The sequence below is a fragment of the Oncorhynchus mykiss genome, chromosome 18 (assembly GCF_013265735.2).
Source record: "Oncorhynchus mykiss isolate Arlee chromosome 18, USDA_OmykA_1.1, whole genome shotgun sequence".
Taxonomy (NCBI): domain Eukaryota; kingdom Metazoa; phylum Chordata; class Actinopteri; order Salmoniformes; family Salmonidae; genus Oncorhynchus; species Oncorhynchus mykiss.
This window is the reverse complement of record NC_048582.1, coordinates 34,035,798-34,060,556: the sequence shown is the minus strand read 5'-3', so window position 1 is coordinate 34,060,556 and position 24,759 is coordinate 34,035,798. Positions and strand designations below refer to the sequence as shown.

The following is a 24,759-nucleotide window of genomic DNA, read 5'->3' as shown; positions in this document are numbered from 1 at the left end:
GTAGACAGAAAAGGAAACAAAGTAGTGATCAGAGGGGGGTTGAAGTTAAATTAGTAGGCAAACAACCTCAAGTAAAGATCAAGCATATTGCCTGCCTTGTGAATTGGAGGGGATTGGGAAAGGGTGAGGCCAAAAAAGGCAAGGAGGGGAAAGAAATTAATTGAAGGCAAACGTTGGGCGGTTAAAGTCGCCTAGTAAGAAGAGCAGTGAGCCATCGTCAGGAAATTAGCTTATCAAGATGTCAGGTTCATTGAGGGATTCTCCAAGGGCACCTGGTGGGTGATAGATGACAATGTTAAGCTTGAGTGGACAAGTGACAGTGACAGCAAATGAGGAGATGGACAGGTGAAAGAAAGACTGTAATACATTTTGTACGACACTTTATAATGCTTCTGTAAATTACATGTTTGTAAAACTAAATTAGTGTTCTTGCTAGATATTTCAGGTCATATATATTGAATTATGCACTGTAATGTAGGCTGAGGCTGTGAAATGCATCAAAGTATCAAATACCATGAGGACATTCAACCCTTACTAAGCCAAATGGAATGGTCAGACTGCAGAACATTGTTGAATTTATTTTTTCTTTTCCTTCAACATAAATTACTCAGCATTTTGAAAAAGCCAAAAGCCCCCTGTAGATATTAGCATGCATAGAAGTGATGTCCAAGTCAGTCATGAGTATTCTTGGTATGCAGATAGAACTAGCATTATTTTTAAAAAAAATATCTATTCAATATACACCCACTAGGTGGTGATGTAATATCATGTGCGTATTGTGAGGATGCATATTTGAGGTAGGAGATACTATAGACAGACATCACAAAGCAAATTGCGCCTGAGATTTTTATTAATATTTCCACAACACATAAAGTAAAAATATCAAACATTGAGGAATTTCATTCCAAACACAGGCATGCATAGCAACACATTTGAACAATGTACTGTATTTTTTGACATTGGAAAGATCACATCACCCAGCCTTCATGGTCAATACTCCAACATGTTATCAACAATTCATCAAAGCAGACAAAATAAAAATATGAATTCTCTTTTTAATAGAGATATAAAAAGGAGAACAAAATCAGAGGTACATTTAAAAACAAGTTTTGCATCAGAGTAAAATCAGACATTTAAAATGAATATACAAGCTACAATTTACAGATTAAGTACGTGACAAAGTTCTACACTGAAATATAAGATTAACAAACATGTCCTATAATTTATCATTTCAAAAACAGTATTTTTGTATCACTTAATGACGGTAAACATACTAAAATAATCTGTACAGATAGACTAGGGTTTGAGGCTTTTCAGCCCCAAATAGTTTTTGTTGTACCTCTCTTCATAATCAATATATAAATAGGCATTCAAAAGTCAAATTCTCTATGCGTATGACACAAGGCTTTAAATATAACTTTTTTCAATTAAAATCTTAACAGTGGAAGTATTTTTCAAATTAAATAAATAAATCACATAGGAGGGAAAGGATGACATTTATTTTGTCCCACAAACATGTTTGCATTATTAAACTGAGCTGCTACTCTTGATTGTCCCCCAGCAGTGCTGCATTTACCCTGTGTGAGGCAGGTTTAGGAGGAGAGACTGGGCACCGAACCAAACTCATTTGACATGCTCGGCGGTGTGTGACGAGCAGTAGAACTTCTTGTGCGTTATGAAGTTGGACAGGTTGTTAAACTGGATGTCACAGGGGTGGCAGTATTTGACGTTACCCTGTGTTGCCTGGATGGAGCCATTTAGGCTTCTCACACAGGAGGGTAGGACCTCCTCTGTCTTAGATACTGCTGGGGAGGACGAGGATGAGGAAGGGCTGTTCTTGGGGTTGACACTGACAGGACTGTCTGAATCTGACAAGGATGATACTTGGCTGTCTGGGAGATAGGAATTAACAAGCTTGTTGTCCTGGAGTGTGTTCTCTGTGCTCTCAGGCTCCTGGCAGCCATTTTGGGGCAAAACACCTGGTGTTTCCTGGTAGCCATCAGGCATAGGCTGTTCTTTTTCCACCTCACTCCCTTCATTGGGACTCTGTCTCTGCTCGCTGAGCTCTCTCTGCATCACCACTGTACCTGTGGTGTAGTCGGCAGGCTTGATTCCATAAAAGGGTGAAATCTGTTCATCACGTCTAATTTTCTTAAATAATGGAGGGCTAAATTCTTGGGACAGACACTGGTCCCTGTTTTCCTCTTTGATGACAGCGAGCTGATCCCCCTTAGTGCTACCTGTTTGAAAAGACACCTTATTGGCTCCATTGGTGACACATTTCTCCAGGTTTGTATCGTTGTCATCTACTGGGTTGTTAAACCCTTCTCTTTTTACAACCGCAGATATTTTGTGATCTGGAGCAGTGATGGGGCAAGAGCTCAGTTTGTGCGCAAGGTAGTCTTCCACTTTGTTGAAGCTGATCTTGCACTCTGTGCACTCGTGATAGTCCGTGAGTCTTTTAGGAGCGGTAGATAATTTACCAGGGCTTGATGATGAACACTTTTTACTGAGATCAATAGGGCTGTCCTGATCATCTTGAGCTATGGTGTTGCACTTAGATATCAGAGCTGATTTAGTGACAGGGAGATTAGCCTCTGGATGCTTAGGAACCATGCCAAGAAACAAGTTGTAACTGGGGTGAAACTGGTTACCATATATCTTCCCTGGGTCTTGGTACATGCCTCGTCCTTCAATGGATGCTATCCCAAAGTAATGTGGGGGATGACTCATGGGAGGCCTCTGTTGTTCATGGTTGGGAACACTAATTTCTAAGTTCTTCCTCCGTTTCCGCGTACGAACCATTCTCTGGGTGGCGGGCAGTTTGTTTCCATGCACTCGTTTCATGGGCGGGTCATGACGCGTGGCGCAGTAATACTGCTTGTGAACCATGTAGGTCTCGGTACGACTAAAGGTAATCTTACAGGGCTCGCACGTTGTCTTGTTAGGGTCTGTCTCGGGCGTTTGGGATGTTTTGGGACTTGTCAAATCTCCCTGTATAGAGGGGTTCTCATCTGACCTGGTGGGGGTGGAGGGGTTCTTCACGCTACCAGTGAGCTCAGCATGTACTTGTGCCTTCCCTTCCCCAACATCCAGTCCTGACAAGTTCAGGCGGGGGGACATGAGATGACTGTTGTGGTCAGATTGATGACCCTGACCCATGTTCATGCTGCCCAACCCACCCAAATCCCCACTTTTAGGGCTCCCTGTATCAGCCACTTTGTCCAGGACACCGGCGTAATCATGTGGCTTGGTCACATGCTGCCAACGGCTATTACAGTAGTCCTTTTTATGAACTAAGTAGTTGTCCAAGTTACCGAAAGTGATATTGCATTTGAAACAAGTGGCCCCTTTGGGGACAAGGGTGCTGTACATGACATGAGGGGGGTAGTTGTTAGTACCTCCATGCCTCAGTCTACGGTGGACCAGCTCGGACATCTTAGCCAGGATCTCCGAGGCCTGGGGGGCAGCTGTTATGTCCTGTGAGAAGGGGAAATGGGGTAAGAATGGCCCCATTGGGAAAGCAGCGGGGCCCATGTAGTTCTGGATGGGTGAGGATGCCTGGCGAGGGCTGGAGGGTTCCGATTTGACACTGGTGTAGGAGAAACTAGCCCTGCTTCCTGAGTTAGGGTCAGCTTTCACTGGGAAAGTCTCCATCTTCTCCAGCTCCACATTGGGACTAGTCCTGGTGTCAAGGATGCTACCCAGTACTGGGCTCTGAAGGAGCTCCTTTCCCTGTTTCACCATGGCCCGCTGGGGGCTCCTCTCCACGCTGCTGCCCTCCCTGGGAGAGTACTCTGTCTCAACCTGCCTGGGACCGTGCTGTCTGAGTGGGCTGTGGCTGTGTCCGTGATTCTCCCGGTGCTTGTCCAGTTCCCTGAGGGAGGTGAAGCTGAAGTGGCAGTGGGAGCACCGGTAGCTTGTCTGAGACAGGTGGGAGAGAATGTGCTGTTGGAGGCTGGTGAGGGAGTCCGCTGTGTGGTCACAGACTGTGCATGTCATACTACTGCTGCCAGTGGACACCACCTCCTCCATCTTAACACCTGAGGAGAAGAAGACATTTTAGATTGTTAGTGCCTTCAGAAAGTTCCACTCATGTACTTTTTTCACATTTTGTTGTGCTACAAGGTGGAATTAAAATGTATTTCATTTTTGTCAATAATATTCACAAAATTATTTTTTTCTTTTTTCATATTCATTGTTGATCATTGCTAGACAGCGATTTTCAAATCTTGCCATAGATATTCAAGTCGGTTTGAGTCAAAACTGTATCTAGGCCACTCAGGAACATTCAATGTTGTCTTGGTAAGCAACTCCAGGGTATATTTGGCCTTGAGTTATAGGTTACTGTACTGCTGAAAGGTGAATTTGTCTCCCAGTGTCTGTTGGAAAGTAGACTGAAATCAGGTTTTCCTTTAGGATTTTGCCTGTGCTTAGCTCTATTCTGTTTCTTTTTATCCTAAAACAAAAAAAACCTAGTCCTTGCCGATGGCAAGCATACCCATAACATGATGCAGCCACAACCATGCTTGAAAATATGAAGAGTGGTGATCAGTGATGTATTGTCTTGGATTTACCCCTAACATAACACTTTGTATTCGGGCTCCCGAGTGGCGCACCGGTCTAAGGCACTGCATCTCAGTCCCCCAGGCTGTATCACATCTGGCCGTGATTGAGAGTCCCATAGGGCGGCGCACAATTTGCCCAGCGTCGTCCGGGTTTGGCTGGTGTAGGCCGTCATTGTAAATAATAATTTGTTCTCAACTGACTTGGCTAGATAAAAAAAAAGGTTAAATATTTTAAACTAGAAGCGTGTCTATTACCAAGTAAATGCAATACGGACACAGGAGTATACCCAACAGCACATATTTGTTTGAGAGTGAATTGTTTGTTGAAGAAAGTTACGGTTAAACAGGCTAGAGGCTATTTTGTTGAATTACGTTTTTGAATTTTGGGTGTATTTACCGACGGCTGGTATACAGTTGAAGTCAAAAGTTTACATACACTTAGGTTGGAGTCATTAAAACTTGTTTTTCAACCACTCCACAAATTTCTTGTTAACAAACTATAGTTTTGGCAAGTCGGTTAGGACATCTAATTTGTGCATGACACAAGTAATTTTTCCAACAATTGTTTACATACAGATTATTTCACTGTATCACAATTCCAGTGGGTCAGAAGTTTACATACACTAAGTTGACTGGGCCTTTAAACAGCTTGGAAAATTCCAGAAAATGATGTCATGGCTTTAGAAGCTTCTGATAGGCTAATTGACATCATTTGAGGTCATTTGGAGGTGTACCTGTGGATGTATTTCAAGACCTACCTTTCAAACTCAGTGCCTCTTTGCTTAACATCATGGGAAAATCTAAAGAAATCAGCCAAGACCTCAGAAAAAAATTGAAGACCTCCACAAGTCTGGTTCATCCTTGGGAGCAATTTCCAAACGCCTGAAGGTACCACGTTCATCTGTACAAACAAAAGTACTCAAGTATAAACACCATGGGACCACGCAGCCATCATACCGCTCAGGAAGGAGACGCATTCTGTCTCCTAGAGATGAACGTACTTTGGTGCGAAAAGCAAATCAATCCCAGAACAACAGCAAAGGACCTTGTGAAGATGCTGGAGGAAACAGGTACAAAAGTATCTATATCCACAGTAAAACGAGTCCTATATCGACATAGCTTGAAAGGCCAATCAGCAAGGAAGGAGCCACTGCTCCATAAAAAAAGCCAGACTACGGTTTGCAAGTGCACATGGGGACAAAGACTGTACTTTTTGGAGAAATGTCCTCTGGTCTGATGAAACAAAAATAGAACTGTTTGGCCATAATAACCATCGATATATTTGGAGGAAAAAGAGGGAGGCTTGCAAGCAGAAGAATACCATTCCAACTGTGAAGCACGAGGGTGACAGCATCATGTTGCGGGGATGCTTTGCTGCAGGAGGGACTGGTGCACTTCACAAAATAGATGGCATCATGAGGCAGGAAAATTATGTGGATATATTGAAGCATCATCTCAAGACATCACTTAGTTAAAGCTTGGTCGTCCAAATGGACAATAACCCCAAGCATAATTCCAAAGTTGTGGCAAACTGGCTTAAGGACAACAAAGTCAAGTTATTGGAGTGGCCATCACAAAGCCCTGACCTCAATCCTGTAGAAAATATGTGGGCAGAACTGAAAAAGCGTTTGCGAGCAAGGAAGCCTACAAACCTGACTCAGTTCCACCAGCTCTGTCTGGAGGAATTGGCCACAATTCATCCAACTTATTGTGGGAAGCTTGTGGAAGGCTACCCAAAACGTTTGACCCAAGATAAACAATTTAAAGGCTATGCTACCAAATACTAATTGAGTGCATGTAAACTTCTGACCCACTGGGTATGTGATGAAAGAAATAAAAGCTGAAATAAATAATTCTTTCTACTATTATTCTGACATTTCACATTCTTAAAATTAAGTGATGATCCTAACTGACCTAAGACAGGGAATTTTATTAGGAATAAATGTCAGGAATTGTGAAAAACTGAGTTTAAATGGATTTGGCTAAGGTGTGTGTAAACTTTCAACTTCAATTTTATTTTACAAATGAGCCCTGCACAATACAAAAACAAGCATATTTCACCTTTATTTAACCAGGTAGGCTAGTTGAGAACAAGTTCTCATTTGCAACTGTGACCTGGCCAAGATAAAGCATAGCAATTCAACACATACAACAACACAGAGTTAAACATTGAATAAACAAAACAGTCAATAATACAATAGAACAAAATAAAACAAAAAGTATATATATAGTGAGTGCAAATGAGGTAAGTTAAGGCAATAAATAGGCCATGGTGGCAAAGTAATTACAATATAGCAATTAAACACTGGAATGGTAGATGTGCAGAAGATAAATGTGCAAGTACAGATGCTGGGGTGCAAAGGAGCAAGATAAATAAATATATACTGTATGGGGATGAGGTAGGTAGATGGAAGGGCTATGTACAGGTGCAGTGATCTGTGAGCTGCTCTGACAGCTGGTGCTAAAAGCTAGTGAGGGAGATATGACTCTCCAGCTTCAGAGATTTTTGCAGTTCGTTCCAGTCATTGGCAGCAGAGAACTGGAAGGAAAGACGACCAACGGGGGAATTGGCTTTGGGGATGACCAGTGAAATATACCTGCTAGAAAACGTGCTATGGGCGGGTGCTGCTATGGTGACCAATGAGCTTTACCTAGCAGAGACTTATAGATGACCTGGAGCCAGTGGGTTTGGCGACGAGTATGAAGCGAGGGCCAACCAACGAGAGCGTACAGGTCACAATGGTGGGTGGTGTATGGGGCTTTGGTGACAAAACGGATGGCACTGTGATAGACTGCATCCAGTTTGTTGAGTAGAGTGTTGGAGGCTATTTTATAGATGACATCACCGAAGTCGAGGATCGGTAGGATGGTCAGTTTTACAAGGGTGTGTTTGGCAGCATGATGATGCTTTGTAGGAAGCCAATTCTAGATTTAATTTTGGATTGGAGATGTGAGTCTGGAAGGAGATTACAGTCTAACCAGACACATAGGTATTTGTAGTTGTCCACGTATTCTAAGTCAGAGCCGTCCAGAGTAGTGATGCTGGACGGGCGAGCAGGTGCGGGCAGTGATCGGTTGAATAGCATGCATTTAGTTTTACTTCTGTTTAAGAGCAGTTGGAGGCCACGAAAGGAGAGTTGTATGGCATTGAAGCTCGTCTGGAGGTTAGTTAACACAGTGTCCAAAGAAGGGCCAGAAGTATACAGAATGGTGTCATCTGCGTAGAGGTGGATTAGAGAATCACCAGCAGCAAGAGCAACATCATTGATGTATACAGAGAAGAGAGTCGGTCCGAGCATTGAACCCTGTGGCACCCCCATAGAGACTGCCAGAGGTCCGGACAACAGGCCCTCCAATTTGACACACTGAACTCAGAGAAGTAGTTGGTAAACCAGGCGAGGCAATCATTTGAGAAACCCAGGCTATCGAGTCTGCCAATAAGAATGTGGTGTTTGACAGAGTCGAAGCCTTGGCCAGGTTGATGAATACGGCTGCACAGTAATGTCTCATATCAATGTCGTTTAGGACCTTGAGCGTGGCTGAGATGCACCCATGACCAGCTCTGAAGCCAGATTGCATAGCGGAGAAGGTACGGTGGGATTCGAAATGGTCGGTAATCTGTTTGTTAACTTGGCTTTCGAAGACCTTAGAAAGACAGGGTAGGATAGATATAGGTCTGTAGCAGTTTGGGTCTAGAGTGTCACCCCCTTTGAAGAGGGGGATGACCGCGGCAGCTTTCCAATCTTTGGGAATCTCAGACGATACGAAAGAAGAGGTTGAACAGGCTAGTAATAGGGGTTGCAACAATTTCGGCAGATAATTTTAGAAATAGAGGGTCTAGCCCGGCTGATTTGTAGGGGTTCAGATTTTGCAGCTCTTTCAGAACATCAGCTATCTGGATTTGGGTAAAGGAGAAATGGTGGGGGCTTTGGCGGGTTGATGTGGAGGGTGCCGGGCAGTTGAACGGGGAAGGGGCAGAAAGGTGGAAAGCATGGCCAGCCATAGAGAAATGCTTATTAAAATTCTCAATTATAGTGGATTTATCGGTGGTGACAGTGTTTCCTAGCCTCAGAGCAGTGGGCAGCTGGGAGGAGGTGCTCTTATTCTCCATGGACTTTACAGTGTCCCAGAACTTTTTTAGTACTACAGGATGCAAATGTCTGTTTAAAAAAGATAGCCTTAGCTTACCTAACTGCCTGTGTATATTTGTTCCTAACTTCCCTGAAAAGTTGCATATCACGGGGGCTATTCGATGCTAATGCAGAACGCCACAGGATGTTTTTGTGCTGGTCAAGGGCAAACAGGTCTGGAGTGAACCACGGACTTTATCTATTCCTAGTTGTACATTTTTTGAATGGGGCATGCTTATTTAAGATGGTGAGGAAGGCACTTTTAAAGAATAGCCAGGCATCATCTACTGACGGGATGAGGTCAATATCATTCCAGGATACCCCGGCCAGGTCAATTAGAAAGGCCTGCTCGCAGAAGTGTTTTAGGGAGCGTTTGACAGTGATGAGGGGTGGTCGTTTGGTAGCAGACCCATTACGGATGCAGGCAATGAGGCAGTGATGAAAACAGCAGAGGTGTATTTGGAGGGCGAGTTAGTTAGGATGACATCTATGAGGGTGCCCGTGTTTACGGATTTGGAGTTGTACCTGGTAGGTTCATTGATAATTTGTGTGAGATTGAGGGCATCAAGCTTGAATTGTAGGACGGTCAGGGTGTCAAGCATGTCCCAGTTTAGTTCACCTAGTAGCACAAGCTCAGAAGATAGATGGGGGGCAATCAATTCACATATAGTATCGAGGGCACAGCTGGGGGCAGAGGGAGGTCTATAGCAAGCGGCAACAGCGAGAGACTTGTTTCTGGAAAGGTGACTTTTTAGAAGTAGAAGCTCGAATTGTTTGGGTACAGACTTGGACAATATGACAGAACTCTGCAGGCTTTGCAGTAGATTACAACACCGCCCCCTTTGGCAGTTCTATTTTGGCGAAAATGTTGTAGTTAGTGATGGAGATTAAGGTTTTTGGTGGTTTTCCTAAACCAGGATTCAGACACGACTAAGACATCCGGGTTGGCAGAGTGTGCTAAAGCAGTGAGTAAAACAAACTTAGGGAGGCTTCTAATGTTAACATGCATGAAACCAAGGCTTTTACGTTCTTGCCTCTTCGTGCGGTGACGTCGATAGACCAGTCGTGGAGTTAGTAGGGTTCCAAGAAGCTCTAGGTAGCTAGCAGGCCTAGTAGGTTAGCAGAATGGGCATTCAGTGGGCGTTGCACCTGAGGGGCCTTTTGGAATCCTCGGGCAGATTATGTCGGTATTCCAGTCGTAGAGGATCGGTGGGGTTCCGTGCCCCGTACCGGCAGTAGAAGGGGTCCAGATATTGTCGCGCAGGAGTGGACTTCGGTAGTAGCACAGGAGCCCTGGCCGGGCTAGCTTCAGGCTAATTGGTGCTTGCTCCGGGATGGAAACGCTAGCCAGGAGTGGTCACCCGGGATTGCGGTTAGCTAGTTGCGAAGATCCATATGAAAATGTTCAGAGTTTGTGGTAGGAATTTGGGGATATGGAGAGAATAATAGGTCCGGTATGCTCTGATTTGAAACGCGTACGAGCTGGCGAGAGCTTTCGGAGCTAAAGGTTAGCTGATGACCGCTAGCAATGGTTTGCTAACTGATAGCTGGCTAGCTTCAGTTGAGGTATTCCAGTTCGGAGTTAAATAGAAATACTTTAGAAAAAAGCAGATCCACGCCACATTGGGTGAGGCGGGTTGCAGGAGAGTATTTAGAAGTTGAGGTTTAGGAAAATATTTTAAAAATATATGCGAAGAAAAAAAATGTAGAAAATATATACAAGGGACACGACAGGACAAAAGAGAAAGACGTCTGACTGCTACGCCATCTTGGAAGAACAACATATGCAACAGGCAAGTATAGATAAACAAAGATAGTTGGACTAGCAACCGAAAGGTTGCAAGTTCAAATCCCTGAGCTGACAAGGTACAAATCTGTCGTTCTGCCCCTGAACAGGCAGTTAACCCACTGTTCCTAGGCCGTCATTGAAAATAAGAACTTGTTCTTAACTGACTTGCCTAGTTAAATAAAGATTAAAACATTTTTTTTTTAAATAAAAACCCCTGTCAGCTGTCTGAATTGCCCTTGTGACTTCCAATCAAAAAGTATTTGAGATTATTCCAAACATTGGGTGCAAAAGACATTAAAAGCCGATTTACCTAGCTCTGTAGACACAAAAGGAGTCTCCAAAGTTAACCAACTTGTAGTTTTAATCTTAACAGTGATGTTAGGTAAGTCGGAAGCTTTTGGAGCAAGACTTTGTTTAAAGGCCCAGTCAATTTAGTGTACGTAAACTTCTGACCCACTGGAATTGTGATACAGTGAATTCTAATTGAAATAATCTGTCAACAATTGTTGGAAAAATTACTTGTCATGCACATAGTAGATGTCCTAACCGACTTTCCAAAATCTATAGTTTGTTAACAAGATATTTGTGGAGTGGTTGAAAAGCAAGTTTCATGACTCCAATCTAAGTGTATGTAAACTTCCCACTTCACCTGTATGTGATCTCTGTTGAAATAAAGGTCAATAATAATAAATAGGAGGAACAGACACAGTTCTTGCACTGCAACAGAGATTGATTGTTGATCCTAGAAATACAAGGATGTGTCTCCACCTAATCGGAAGGTATAAATATATGATTCTGTGAATTGTATGAGTGCTTTTGCAGCTGCAACGCCCAGTGTGTTGAATAAATCTATTTTGACTTTTGGTATCCGACTAGATTTGTACCAGAACTTAGAATCTAACAATGTCAACATATTCTCCTCTCAGCTTACCATTGTGGGTGTTCAAGTGCATCTCCAAGGCCTGCTGTACTGATCCAGTTAAATTGCAGTGTGGGTAGGGGCCGGGGCCTACGTTGGGCATGTGATGGGGACCAGTCTTCCTGTCTAACTGCTCTGCCATCATGTCTGAGACTGAGTCCCTCTGTCTCCCACTGCAATAGTACATCAGATGAGCCTGCAGGTTCCTCTCACTGCGGTACCATATCCCACACGCCTTACAAGGGAAGATGTCCTCTGCAGAAAGACAGAGATAAATACAGAGATGAGGAGAGGTTCACCCCATTAGGCCTACCATGTACAGTGCCTTGAGCACTGGAAAAGCATTATAAATCCAACCAATCATGATGAATACACACATATAGACATTAGAATCACATCTCACTGTACTTAATCGACTCTCTAAAAAGCCTCAGTGCGGTCTCTTGGGTGAGGAAAGTGTTTTAGCTTAAGTTAACTTAAATTTTTCACCAGGGCTGGAATAGACTGTCAAACAGTGATGACCTGAACCCAATAAGACCTCAATCAGCGTAAATGGGCTGTTATTTGATGGGGGTGCTGTCTATGTGGAGGAAGAGTAAATACTTAATTTTAACACAAACTGAAGGTCAAGGAGAACCCGTAGGCTCTTACACCTGCCAAACAGACTAATCTAAGCTGAGATAGCTAATTGACAAACACACACTCATTCGCACGCACACACACAAAAATACACAAACTTACGTACACAGACAAACACACACAACTATGCATGGATGGACACATACCCACACGCACACACACACACATCAACACACATCCCCCTCAGGAGGCTGAAAAGATTTGGCATGGGCCCTAGTCTCCTAGGCTTGTACTTACTGTTGACAATAGCGTTGGGAAGTATGGATGCCATGTTGGCCTGTTGGGGCAATAGTTGGATGGAGTCCAGCAGTCTGGCCGGGTACATTCCCTCAGAGAGAGCTGCCTGGTTGACCGCCTGAAGACGGGAGTAGAAGTCCACAGCAAACGCAGCTAGCTCCTCTCCTTCGATGATGGGTTTGGTTGTAGTGCACCAAAGTTGTCCACCTGAGAAAAAAACGTATTCTTCTTTGTAGTAATCATGTAGAAACTGTGTACTTATAATGTCTGAATATCAGTTAAAAGATGTATTGTAGAAAAAAAGACTATGCCTGCAATAATACTCCAATGTTGTATCGTAAAGTATATGGTATGCTCTCTGCTTCAGTTCGTACACTGTACAATTGCTTAGGGCTTAGGCTACATGATTAATAGGTCATATTCAGATACACCAGCTTGAAAATGATATAAAGGAATTCTCTCTGTGCAAGTCAAACATGAGTAAAAACCCATGTAGTCCACCGCATTCAATATAAACTCAGCAAATAATGAACATGCCCCTGTGGAACGGTCGTTAAGACACTAACAGCTTACAGACAGTAGGCAATTAAGGTCACAGTTATGAAAACTTAGGACACTAAAGAGGCCTTTCTACTGACTCTGGAAAACACCAAAATAAAGATGCCCAGGGTCCCTGCTCATCTGCGTGAACGTGGGTTAGGCATGCTGCAAGGAGTCATGAGGACTGCAGATGTGGCCAGGGCAATAAATTGCAATGTCCGTACTGTGAGACGCCTAAGACAGCGCTACAGGGAGACTGGATGGACAGCTGATAGTCCTCACAGTGGCAGACCACGTGTAACAACACCTGCACAGGATCGGTACATCCGAACATCACACCTGCGGGACAGGTACAGGATGGCAACAACAACTACCCAAGTTACACCAGGAACGAACAATCCCTCCATCAGTGCTCAGACTGTCCGCAATAGGCTGAGAGAGGCTGGACTGGGGGCTTGTAGGCCTGTTGTAAGGCAGGTCCTCACCAGACATCACCGGCAACAGCATTGCTTATGGGGACAAACCCACTGTCGCTGGACCAAACAGGACTGGCGAAAAGTGCTCTTCACTGACGAGTTGCAGTTTTGTCTCACCAGGGGTGACGGTCAGATTTGCGTTTATCATCGAAGGAATGAGCGTTACACCGAGACCTGTACTCTGGAGTGGGATCGATTTGGAGGTAGAGGGTCCCGTCATGGTCTGGGGCGGCGTGTCACAGCATCATTGGACTGAGCTTGTTGTCAGTGTAGGCAATCTCAACGCTGTGCGTTACAGGGAAGACATCCTCCCTCATGTGGTAGCCTTCCTGCAGGCTCATCCTGACATGACCCTGGCATGACAATGCCACCAGCCATACTGCTCGTTCTGTGGTGATTTCCTACAAGACAGGAATGTCAGTGTACTGCCATGGCCAGCGAAGAGCCCGGATCTCAATCCCATTGAGCAAGTCTGGGACCTGTTGGATCGGAGGGTGAGGGCTAGGGCCATTCCCCTCAGAAATGTCTGGGAACTTGCAGGTGCCTTGGTGGAAGAGTGGGGTAACATCTCACAGCAAGAACTGGCAAATCTGGTGCAGTCCAGGAGGAGGAGATGCACTGCAGTACTTCATGCAGCTGATGGCCACACCAGATACTGACTGTTACTGTTACTTTTGATTTTGACCCCCCCTTTGTTCATGGACACATTATTCCATTTCTGTTAGTCACATGTCTATGGAACTTGTTCAGTTTATGTCTCAGTTGGTGAATCTTGTTATGTTCATACAAATATTTACACATGTTAAGTTTGCTGAAAATAAACACAGTTGACAATGAGAGGACACTTCTTTTTATTCTGAGTTTACATCCTAGAACAAACACTTTTAACATGAAAGTCATGGAAAATCTAATTCTAGAAGCCTTGGCATGGAACATTCCACAGGAGGCCAGAGAACAAACTAATTAGGCAGAAGAACAAGAAAGGAGGGCTTTGGAGCCATGATAACATTTATCTCTCTCCCAATGACAGCCTCTCCATCTTTTAACATGACTATTTACTATTTACTAAAGTCTGGCTGCCGAGATAACGAGCTAACCATGATACGTTGGAGCTAAACACTAGAAGAAAGACACAGGGTACTGACAGACCAGCTGGACAATGCTTCTGCTCTCCATTTAAAGATGTGCACGGCAAACACACAAAACAATCATACGCATGTGAATGGAACTAGTATGATTGATTTCAGCTAAAGCCAGAGCCTTATGTTGAGAATATAAGGCTCTGACAATTGCTATTTCAACATTACATGTAATGTGATGGATTCACATAACCTTCAAATTATAATTGCAGGTGATTTCTTAGCAAGGTACTGTATATAGTAACTGTTTATAGTAACAAGTAAGAATTCAAAGAAAATTCTGCCAATTACTTCTCAAAGCCAAGCAGCAACAGCAGCAACAAAGGTTTGTAAAGGATGAAATTGGCCTGTATCACAACCAACCGTGATTGGGAGTCCCATAGGGCGGTGCACAATTGGCCCCGCGTTGTCCGGGTTTAGCCGGTGTAGGCCGTCTTTTGAGCTCTAGGGGCGCTATTTCATTTTTGGATAAAAAACGTTCCCGTTTTAAGCGCGATATTTTGTCACGAAAAGATGCTCGACTATGCAGTTTTGGAAAGAAAACACTCTGAAGTTTCAGAATCTGCAAAGATTTTGTCTGTAAGTGCCCCAGAACTCATTCTACAGGCGAAACCAAGATGATGCATCACCCAGGAATTAGCAGAATTTCTGAAGCTCTGTTTTCCATTCTCTCCTTATATGGCTGTGATTGCGCAAGGAATGAGCCTACACTTTCTGTCGTTCGCCCAAGGTCTTAGCAGCATTGTGACGTATTTGTAGGCATATCATTGGAAGATTGGCCATAAGAGACTACATTTTCCAGAGGTCCGCCCGGTGTCCTTTGTCTAAATTTGTGCGTAATCTTCAGGTGCGGTCATTTTCTCCTGGGATTCAGGAGAGAAAGCATGTGTCCAAGAACGATGTATCAATGAAGAGATATGTGAAAAACACCTTGAGGATTGATTCTAAACAACGTTTGCCATGTTTTCAGTCGATATTATGGAGTTAATTTGGAAAAAAGTTTGCGTTTTGAGGACTGAATTTATGGATTTTTTTTGGTAGCCAAATGTGATGTATAAAACGGAGCTATTTCTAATACACAAGGAATCTTTTTGGAAAAACTGAGCATCTGCTATCTAACTGAGAGTATCCTCATTGAAAACATCAGAAGTTCTTCAAAGGTAAATTATTTTATTTGAAGGCTTTTATGTTTTTGTTAATGTTGCGTGCTGGATGCTAACGCTAATGCTAACGCTAAATGCTAACGCGAAATGCTAACTCTAGCTAGCTACTTTTACACAAATGATTGTTTTCCTATGGTTGAGAAGCATATTTTGAAAATCTGAGATGACAGTGTTGTTTACAAAAGGCTAAGCTTGAGAGATGGCATATTTATTTCATTTCATTTGCGATTTTCATAAATAGTTAACGTTGTGTTATGCTAATGAGCTTGCTGATAGATTTACACAATCCTGGATACAGGGGTTTTTTCATAGCTAAACGTGACGCAGAAAACGGAGCGATTTGTCCTAAACAAATAATCTTTCAGGAAAAACTGAACATTTGCTATCTGAGAGTCTCCTCATTGAAAACATCTGAAGTTCTTCAAAGGTAAATGATTTTTTTGAATGCTTTTCTGTTTTTTTGTGTAAATGTTGCCAGCTGAATGCTAAATGCTACGTTAGCCATCAATACTGTTACACAAATGCTTGTTTTGCAATGGTTGAGAAGCATATTTTGAAAATCTGAGATGACAGTGTTGTTAACAAAAGGCTAAGCTTGAGAGCTAGCATATTTATTTCATTTCATTTGCGATTTTCATGAATAGTTAACGTTGCGTTATGGTAATGAGCTTGAGTCTGTATTCACGAACCCGGATCCGGGATGGGGAGATCAGAAAGGTTAATGAGAATTTGTTCTTAACTGACTTGCCTAGTTAAAAAAAAAAATGCCATTCCTTTCTTTCCCTTGTAGCAGTTGATCAAGAGGTGACACCTCTTCTCCACAAGGTGGCGATCTCTCCGTGGATTACTGTTACCACACTGCACTTCGTCATAAACAAGTCATAAACAAGCAATGAGATGGCAATTAAGAGTATTTCAACATTTTATTAGAATCTGATTTGTCTCTAATTCTCATTTTTCTTGCTCATATACCAGAATCAATTGCATTCTCAGTCAGGGAATCCAGATTACACAGAGATTCACATGACATTAGACATACCATAGCATACAGACGGGAGTAGCCTTTGACAGTTACGCTTTTACAGTCACTTTTCACAAATCACATTTTATTGCTCACAGACACATATTTAGCAGATGTTATTTTTTTATATTTTAACTAGGCAAGTCAGTGTGTTGAGAATATAAGGCTCTGACAATTGCTATTTCAACATTACATGTAATGTGATGGATTCACATAACCTTCAAATTATAATTGCAGGTGATTTCTTAGCAAGGTACTGTATATAGTAACTGTTTATAGTAACAAGTAAGAATTCAAAGAAAATTCTGCCAATTACTTCTCAAAGCCAAGCAGCAACAGCAGCAACAAAGGTTTGTAAAGGATGAAATTGGCCTGTATCACAACCAACCGTGATTGGGAGTCCCATAGGGCGGTGCACAATTGGCCCCGCGTTGTCCGGGTTTAGCCGGTGTAGGCCGTCTTTTGAGCTCTAGGGGCGCTATTTCATTTTTGGATAAAAAACGTTCCCGTTTTAAGCGCGATATTTTGTCACGAAAAGATGCTCGACTATGCAGTTTTGGAAAGAAAACACTCTGAAGTTTCAGAATCTGCAAAGATTTTGTCTGTAAGTGCCCCAGAACTCATTCTACAGGCGAAACCAAGATGATGCATCACCCAGGAATTAGCAGAATTTCTGAAGCTCTGTTTTCCATTCTCTCCTTATATGGCTGTGATTGCGCAAGGAATGAGCCTACACTTTCTGTCGTTCGCCCAAGGTCTTAGCAGCATTGTGACGTATTTGTAGGCATATCATTGGAAGATTGGCCATAAGAGACTACATTTTCCAGAGGTCCGCCCGGTGTCCTTTGTCTAAATTTGTGCGTAATCTTCAGGTGCGGTCATTTTCTCCTGGGATTCAGGAGAGAAAGCATGTGTCCAAGAACGATGTATCAATGAAGAGATATGTGAAAAACACCTTGAGGATTGATTCTAAACAACGTTTGCCATGTTTTCAGTCGATATTATGGAGTTAATTTGGAAAAAAGTTTGCGTTTTGAGGACTGAATTTATGGATTTTTTTTGGTAGCCAAATGTGATGTATAAAACGGAGCTATTTCTAATACACAAGGAATCTTTTTGGAAAAACTGAGCATCTGCTATCTAACTGAGAGTATCCTCATTGAAAACATCAGAAGTTCTTCAAAGGTAAATTATTTTATTTGAAGGCTTTTATGTTTTTGTTAATGTTGCGTGCTGGATGCTAACGCTAATGCTAACGCTAAATGCTAACGCGAAATGCTAACTCTAGCTAGCTACTTTTACACAAATGATTGTTTTCCTATGGTTGAGAAGCATATTTTGAAAATCTGAGATGACAGTGTTGTTTACAAAAGGCTAAGCTTGAGAGATGGCATATTTATTTCATTTCATTTGCGATTTTCATAAATAGTTAACGTTGTGTTATGCTAATGAGCTTGCTGATAGATTTACACAATCCTGGATACAGGGGTTTTTTCATAGCTAAACGTGACGCAGAAAACGGAGCGATTTGTCCTAAACAAATAATCTTTCAGGAAAAACTGAACATTTGCTATCTGAGAGTCTCCTCATTGAAAACATCTGAAGTTCTTCAAAGGTAAATGATTTTTTTGAATGCTTTTCTGTTTTTTTGTGTAAATGTTGCCAGCTGAATGCTAAATGCTACGTTAGCCATCAATACTGTTACACAAATGCTTGTTTTGCAATGGTTGAGAAGCATATTTTGAAAATCTGAGATGACAGTGTTGTTAACAAAAGGCTAAGCTTGAGAGCTAGCATATTTATTTCATTTCATTTGCGATTTTCATGAATAGTTAACGTTGCGTTATGGTAATGAGCTTGAGTCTGTATTCACGAACCCGGATCCGGGATGGGGAGATCAGAAAGGTTAATGAGAATTTGTTCTTAACTGACTTGCCTAGTTAAAAAAAAAAATGCCATTCCTTTCTTTCCCTTGTAGCAGTTGATCAAGAGGTGACACCTCTTCTCCACAAGGTGGCGATCTCTCCGTGGATTACTGTTACCACACTGCACTTCGTCATAAACAAGTCATAAACAAGCAATGAGATGGCAATTAAGAGTATTTCAACATTTTATTAGAATCTGATTTGTCTCTAATTCTCATTTTTCTTGCTCATATACCAGAATCAATTGCATTCTCAGTCAGGGAATCCAGATTACACAGAGATTCACATGACATTAGACATACCATAGCATACAGACGGGAGTAGCCTTTGACAGTTACGCTTTTACAGTCACTTTTCACAAATCACATTTTATTGCTCACAGACACATATTTAGCAGATGTTATTTTTTTATATTTTAACTAGGCAAGTCAGTGAAGAAAAAATATTTATTTACAATAACGGCCTACCCCGGCGACGCTGGGCCAATTGTGCACCACCCTACGGCACTCCCAATCACAGCAGGAAGTGATACAGCCTGGATTCGAACCAGGCTGTAGTGACACCTCTTGCACTGAGATTCAGTGCCATAGACCGCTGCGCCACTCGGGAGTTATTGCAGGTGTAATGAAATGCTTGTTTTGGACTATTAAAACAAGCGTTACATGGACACTACAGTGGTAATAGGCTGCCCTTGCTACTTTGTTATGATTAGCTCCCCAGGAGGCCTAAACCTTTTATGTCCAAAGATCTATTAAATTGGAACTCAGAACACTAAAACTATGTTTCGGAGTGCAGTTTCCCTTAGCTTGAACCACAAATCAAAAGCTTGCACTGAGAACAAAACAACAACAACCTCCATTAGTGAAGATGGGACTGCATGTTTCACAGGAGGGGGAGGGAAGGGGAGGGCCCCCGTCTCTGGTACCATTCTGTCATCCTGGCACGGTCTCTGAACCCCCCTCCACTCCCCCTCCATCCAACCCGCACCCCTCCTGGTATCAGCACGCTGCCATCTGCGCCCTGCACCTGTGTCCTCATTGATCGCAATGCCAGAGCACTAGATCAAACAGACAGCGGAGAGGACAGCAGCACGAAGCAACTGAACATCCGCTACAATCCCAGGGCCAGGATGCTTGTTTAGGGGTAATGCATATTTCATATTCATATTTATTTTCCATCCTAGATATGGGTGGGGCCGGGGGGTGGGGGTGCAGTGAGTTTTGAGGGTCTTTACACATATGTAAAAAAAAATCTGCCTGTGTCCAATTTTCAAATTATTTTTGGGAAGTGCGAGTTGAGTGAGTTTCTTGACGGACTGTTATTGGTGTGGGTAACCAGCTGCTGTCAGTCTGCTGCTGCTTTACTGGCTGGATGAGCTAAGCTCCTGCAAAGTGCCAGTCAGACAGACAGTACTCTCCTAGTCTCTATCTAACTCTTGTCTTCCTCGATTGCCTCACAGTACATGAGCCAACAAACTTCCACTCCCTTTGGTCTTTGTTTCCTCTCTTCCAACAGACTCAAAGATCCAGAGCCAGCAAATGTCCACTTCCCTCTAAATGATGGTCTTTCTTTATCCAAGTCTTAAAGTTACGGCATTGTAATGGGTTTGTGGGATTAATGTAACAGGGAGGCTCCTCCAGGGAGGAAGAGGACAGTTCTCCTCATGATTTTAAAGGAACGTTCTGGACATTTTGTACCCCAAAATCATTTCCCAGATCACATTACAAACATGTAGGACTGTGAAAACAGCTTCCAAAGGAGTTCTGTAGAGCAAAAGTTATGTATGGTTATGTTCCAGATTTGACCCTCAGTGACCCTGAGCTTCTCTCGTTACTACTGTCAGAGAACCATGAGTAGAAGTCATGAGTAGAATGGCTGCTGCAAGCCATGACCCCCTTGCAGAGTTGGACGAGTACAACTTTTATCAAGTTTTGTTGAATAATCAGAATCAGAATCACCTTTATTCACCAAGTACATTTACACATAACCGGCATTTGACTGAGTGAGAAGGTGCTGCCAGCAGTAGACAATATACAAACAGAATACACAGAATACAATATCGGAACAGTAACATAAAATATAAAACTCTGGAGTCTAGGCTGATTAGTTCATCAGTTTTGATGGTGAGTGAGTGCACGTTGGAGAGGAACAAGCCAGGGAGCGAAGCACAGAGGCCACGTCTCTGGCTAGTAGACCGACTCATAGTCGTGGACGGTGTCCTTTCTCAATATGTCGTGCATGAGGATAGAATATCGGGGCACAAACCAGTTGGCAATGTGTCCCTAGTAGCTCATCCAGAGTTAAAGTAGTCCCCAAATCAACGAGTTAACAAACAAAAACAACACAGATGCGAGCAGCTGCAAAGCTGTGGAAGCCCGTGAAACACTGACTATGTGGAATCCTCCATGACTGTAATCGCTACAGAGACAGAGGGCAGAATTGTCCGACTTGTGCCTACATGTTGACTGCATGAACTTTACAAAAATCATGTGATCAAAGGTCATAAAGTTTGGACTGCAATCGACTGCAAGTTTCTTCAGTTGCTCTTCACCAACTTCATCCTGCAACCATCACCTGCATTGTGGGAGACTCTATTAACAACCAATCGTTTTTCCCCCCCACAATTCATGTGTACGATGTACACACACATTTCCAGTTTGTGAGTGTGTGATATGGAGGTTGGAGACATGTTTATTTCCACATTATCAAGAACAACTTTTATAAACAATGGCAACACTACCATGTTGCAGTGAGCCCTGCTGTTGAAAAACCACATCAGTGTCCGACTTTCGGCTGTCGCAGATTAACCTCCCCCGACGTCACTCCTCGACTTTTGTCTACAGTTGGTTGCTTTCGCCTCATCACTCAAATGATCCCAGAGTAAGTGTTTTGCGACTGCTAGCTAATGCTTTTATATCGTCATCTTTTCATATAGTGTTGTGTGCATTGTGGTTGTGTATCGTTACTAGATCCACTTCGAGTTCTGCCTGTTTTTAAACATGTATTATTCAGAGCTAGTGCCAATCTAACACCCAGCTTAGACACTCCTCCACGTACCTGCCTTCCAGACGCAAAGCATCATCGAAGCTGTAGTAATCTCATGATTCGAACAAATTACTTCCTGGTTGGATAAAATACCATTTTATTGTTTATTAGCGCAATTGTTTTTTTTTTTTTTGGCCAATTTGGATAACTAGGGCCATTAACAACTTGCGGTGAAGTCTTGGAGACATGCTGTGGAACGTTCCTTTAAAACCAGATGTAACTAAATGTAATCGAAAATGTAATCTACGTAATCACCAAAAGTAACAATTTATCATGAGAGGGCCATAAACAATAACTATACTGAACAAAAATATAAATGCAATATGTAAACTGTTGGTCCCATTTTTCATTAAATAAAATAAAAGATCCCAGAAATGTTCCATACACACAAAAAGCTTATTTCTCTAAAATGTCTGTTAACATCCCTGTTAGTGAGCATTTCTCATTTGCCAAGATAACCCATCCATCCGCCTGACAGGTGTGGCATATCAAGAAGCTGATTAAACATGATTAAACATGATCATTACACAGGTGCACCTTTTGCTATGGACAATAAAAGCCCACTCTAAAATGTGCAGTTTTGTCACACAACACAATGCCATAGATGTCTCAAGTTTTGAAGGAGTGGGCAATTGGCATGCTGATTGCAGGAATGTCCAACAGAGCTGTTGCCAAATAATTGAATGCTAATCTCTTTACCATAAGCATCCTCCATCTTCGTTTTAGAGAATTTGGCAGTACAACCAACGAGCCTCACAACCGCAGACCATGTGTAACCACGTCCAGGACCTCCACATCCGGCTTCTTCACCTATGGGATCGTCTGAGGAGGGGTGCTGAGGAGTATCTATGTCTGTAATAAAGCCCTTTTGTGGGGGAAAACTGATTCTAATTGGCTGGGCCTGGCTCCCCAATGGGTGGACCTGGCTCCCAAATGGGGAGGCCTGTGCCCTCTCAGGCCCACCCGTGGCTGTGTCCCTGCCGAGTTATATGAAATCCATAGATTAGGGCCTAATGAATTTATTTCAATTGAATGATTTCCTTCTATACTATGAACTGTGCTTTGAAATTGTTGCATGTTCTGTTTATATTAACTTTTCAGTATAGTAATGCCGCATACTCAAAGAAAGGTTCAAATCTCACCTTTCTGGTAAAAATAGTTATAAATTACTCTGAGGTTTAGTCACTTTTGAAGGCATAAGCTCAAGTCCTCAGTATAAATATGGTAGAAATATTCCAATATTATATTTTATATGATTTTGATTTCCTATTCAACAAAACTATGAATTAGGCTTGAAATGACTTACAGTATATGCTTTCCGAATCACATTATAAAACTACTAACTATAAGATTTCACTTTCCTTATAACTGTAAAATACATATTTGTATGTTTAGAGAAAATGTGCTTATTTTCTAAAGGTCTTTCTTGATCAAAAGGTCAGCCACCATCACTGTAAACGTTTTACAAAGCTCTAGCTTGGCTTCCTGAGCTCGTTCATCTTATAATAAACTTGTCCGTCTAAGAAATAGAAAGCGTTTTTTGATAAAAAAAAAAATCTATATAAATTATTTTAGATTAATGGCTATAAATTGATCTCTGAATGTGCTACCACGCTACGCTACGATGTAACAATTGCAGGCATGTGCTTTGTCTGTGGTCGGAACCGGTACCAGAATCACGAAGGTCCCTTACATCTAAGAGGATAAATTATTTAGGAAAACCTAAAAATGTGAACAGAGAAACATATTCACCAGATCCACATATCAGCTCAATAGGGGTGTAATTGATCATGGTAGAGAGTATCAAATAATGACAGAACAATGACCTATTCTTGTAGACCTTTGGATGGTCTTTTAAAAGTTGGTCAGAACACTCCACTGAGAAGTTCTTCATTCCTGCTTTTATTTTCGAAACTAGCTAAATAAATGACAATACATAGCTTTCTTGTGTTCTTCTGCTTAATTTACTACTGACGTATGGAATCCGTATAAAACCCTCACGAACAGCTAAATAAATATGAGCAGATTATACACCCCATTATTCTCCTCCAGTCCTCCCACCCTGAATCCCACAAGCATTCCGTAATGGAAAGCAATGTCTTCCACTTAACACACAGATCCAGACGCTCCCTATGATAGAGACTGCTCTGTTTATTAATGATGGATTTTGGAATGTTGACGCAATGCAGAACGTTATCAGCCCGCAAACAATCCCCACTGCCAATGGTTCCAACCCTGACAGGCTAGCCCTGTGCCTCATTAGCCCAGGCATATTTCATCCAGAAGTTTATTATCAAATGTGACACCTGCATCTCTGAATGACACTTCCGCCTTCATTGGCATGTATTTGGGTGAGCGGCCTCCAAGGTGCTTTGTGGAGATTAAGAGGGAGAAAGACAGGGAGCGAGAGAATGAGCGCTTATTTTATCATTTAGCAGGTCTGGACTGAATCCAAAGGAGTTTTTGTCTTGTTGTTGTAATTGGAAAGGCTTTTAAGTGATAACACAGCTGTTGAGGAATATGAATATGGAGAGAGTGCGGCAGAGCTGCCTGAACCCTTCCAACCTCACTATGCACTCACTCCATTTTTGGCAAATGCTTATTTTTCTGAACAACAGAGGCTGTTTCATGTTTCGGGACAAACCGGATCACTCAGAGTTCCAATGCGCCAATTGTTTGCTTGCCTAGGATTATAGGCTTGATCACGCAGGTCGCCAGCCTACGAAAGAAACTGTAGAAAACGAAGAGTGGAAAGTTTCCATTTTCTACGCCGGTGGCTGGGCGAAATTTGCGCTTGTTAGATGCATCTCCACCTTGTCGTTTGTCGTTATCCAACTGGCCGGTGTTGCCCAGAGCTCCCCATTAAATAGCGGAGTCGAAGGATCAATCAACGATGGTCGCATGTCACGAGCCGTGGAAGACGAAGAAAGCGGCCTCCCGCAAAGCAGTCTACACTCCCAACGAGAAGCCCGGAGCTGATACAAACAACGAATAGTTTGGCCATCCTGGAGTCTGATCTTCCTGCACCTTCGTCGCTAGGGGTCTGCGGCCGCATGCCTAATCCTACAATTTCGAAGTCGACGTCGGCGACCTTCCGTCAGTCACCCTGCTGCTCTAACATAAATAACATGATAATATCTACTTCTGCTAAGCTTCCCAGTAAAGCAA

At 42.6% G+C, this 24,759-nt stretch overlaps 1 protein-coding gene across 1 annotated transcript in view; it reads right to left on the bottom strand.

Annotated features, from left to right (window-relative positions):
• Positions 1–596: 596 nt before the first annotated feature.
• The window catches only part of LOC110496055 (zinc finger protein ZFPM2-like), a 121,279-nt gene continuing 97,116 nt past the window's right edge, over positions 597–24,759 (bottom strand). Inside the window, exons 6-8 of the mRNA XM_036952532.1 lie at positions 12,283–12,489; positions 11,419–11,661; positions 597–4,043 (exon numbers count right to left, since the gene is read on the bottom strand). Of these exons, the coding sequence (XP_036808427.1) occupies positions 1,624–4,043; positions 11,419–11,661; positions 12,283–12,489 (2,870 nt within the window). The 3' untranslated portion in view covers positions 597–1,623. The remainder of the gene's footprint in view (positions 4,044–11,418; positions 11,662–12,282; positions 12,490–24,759) is intronic.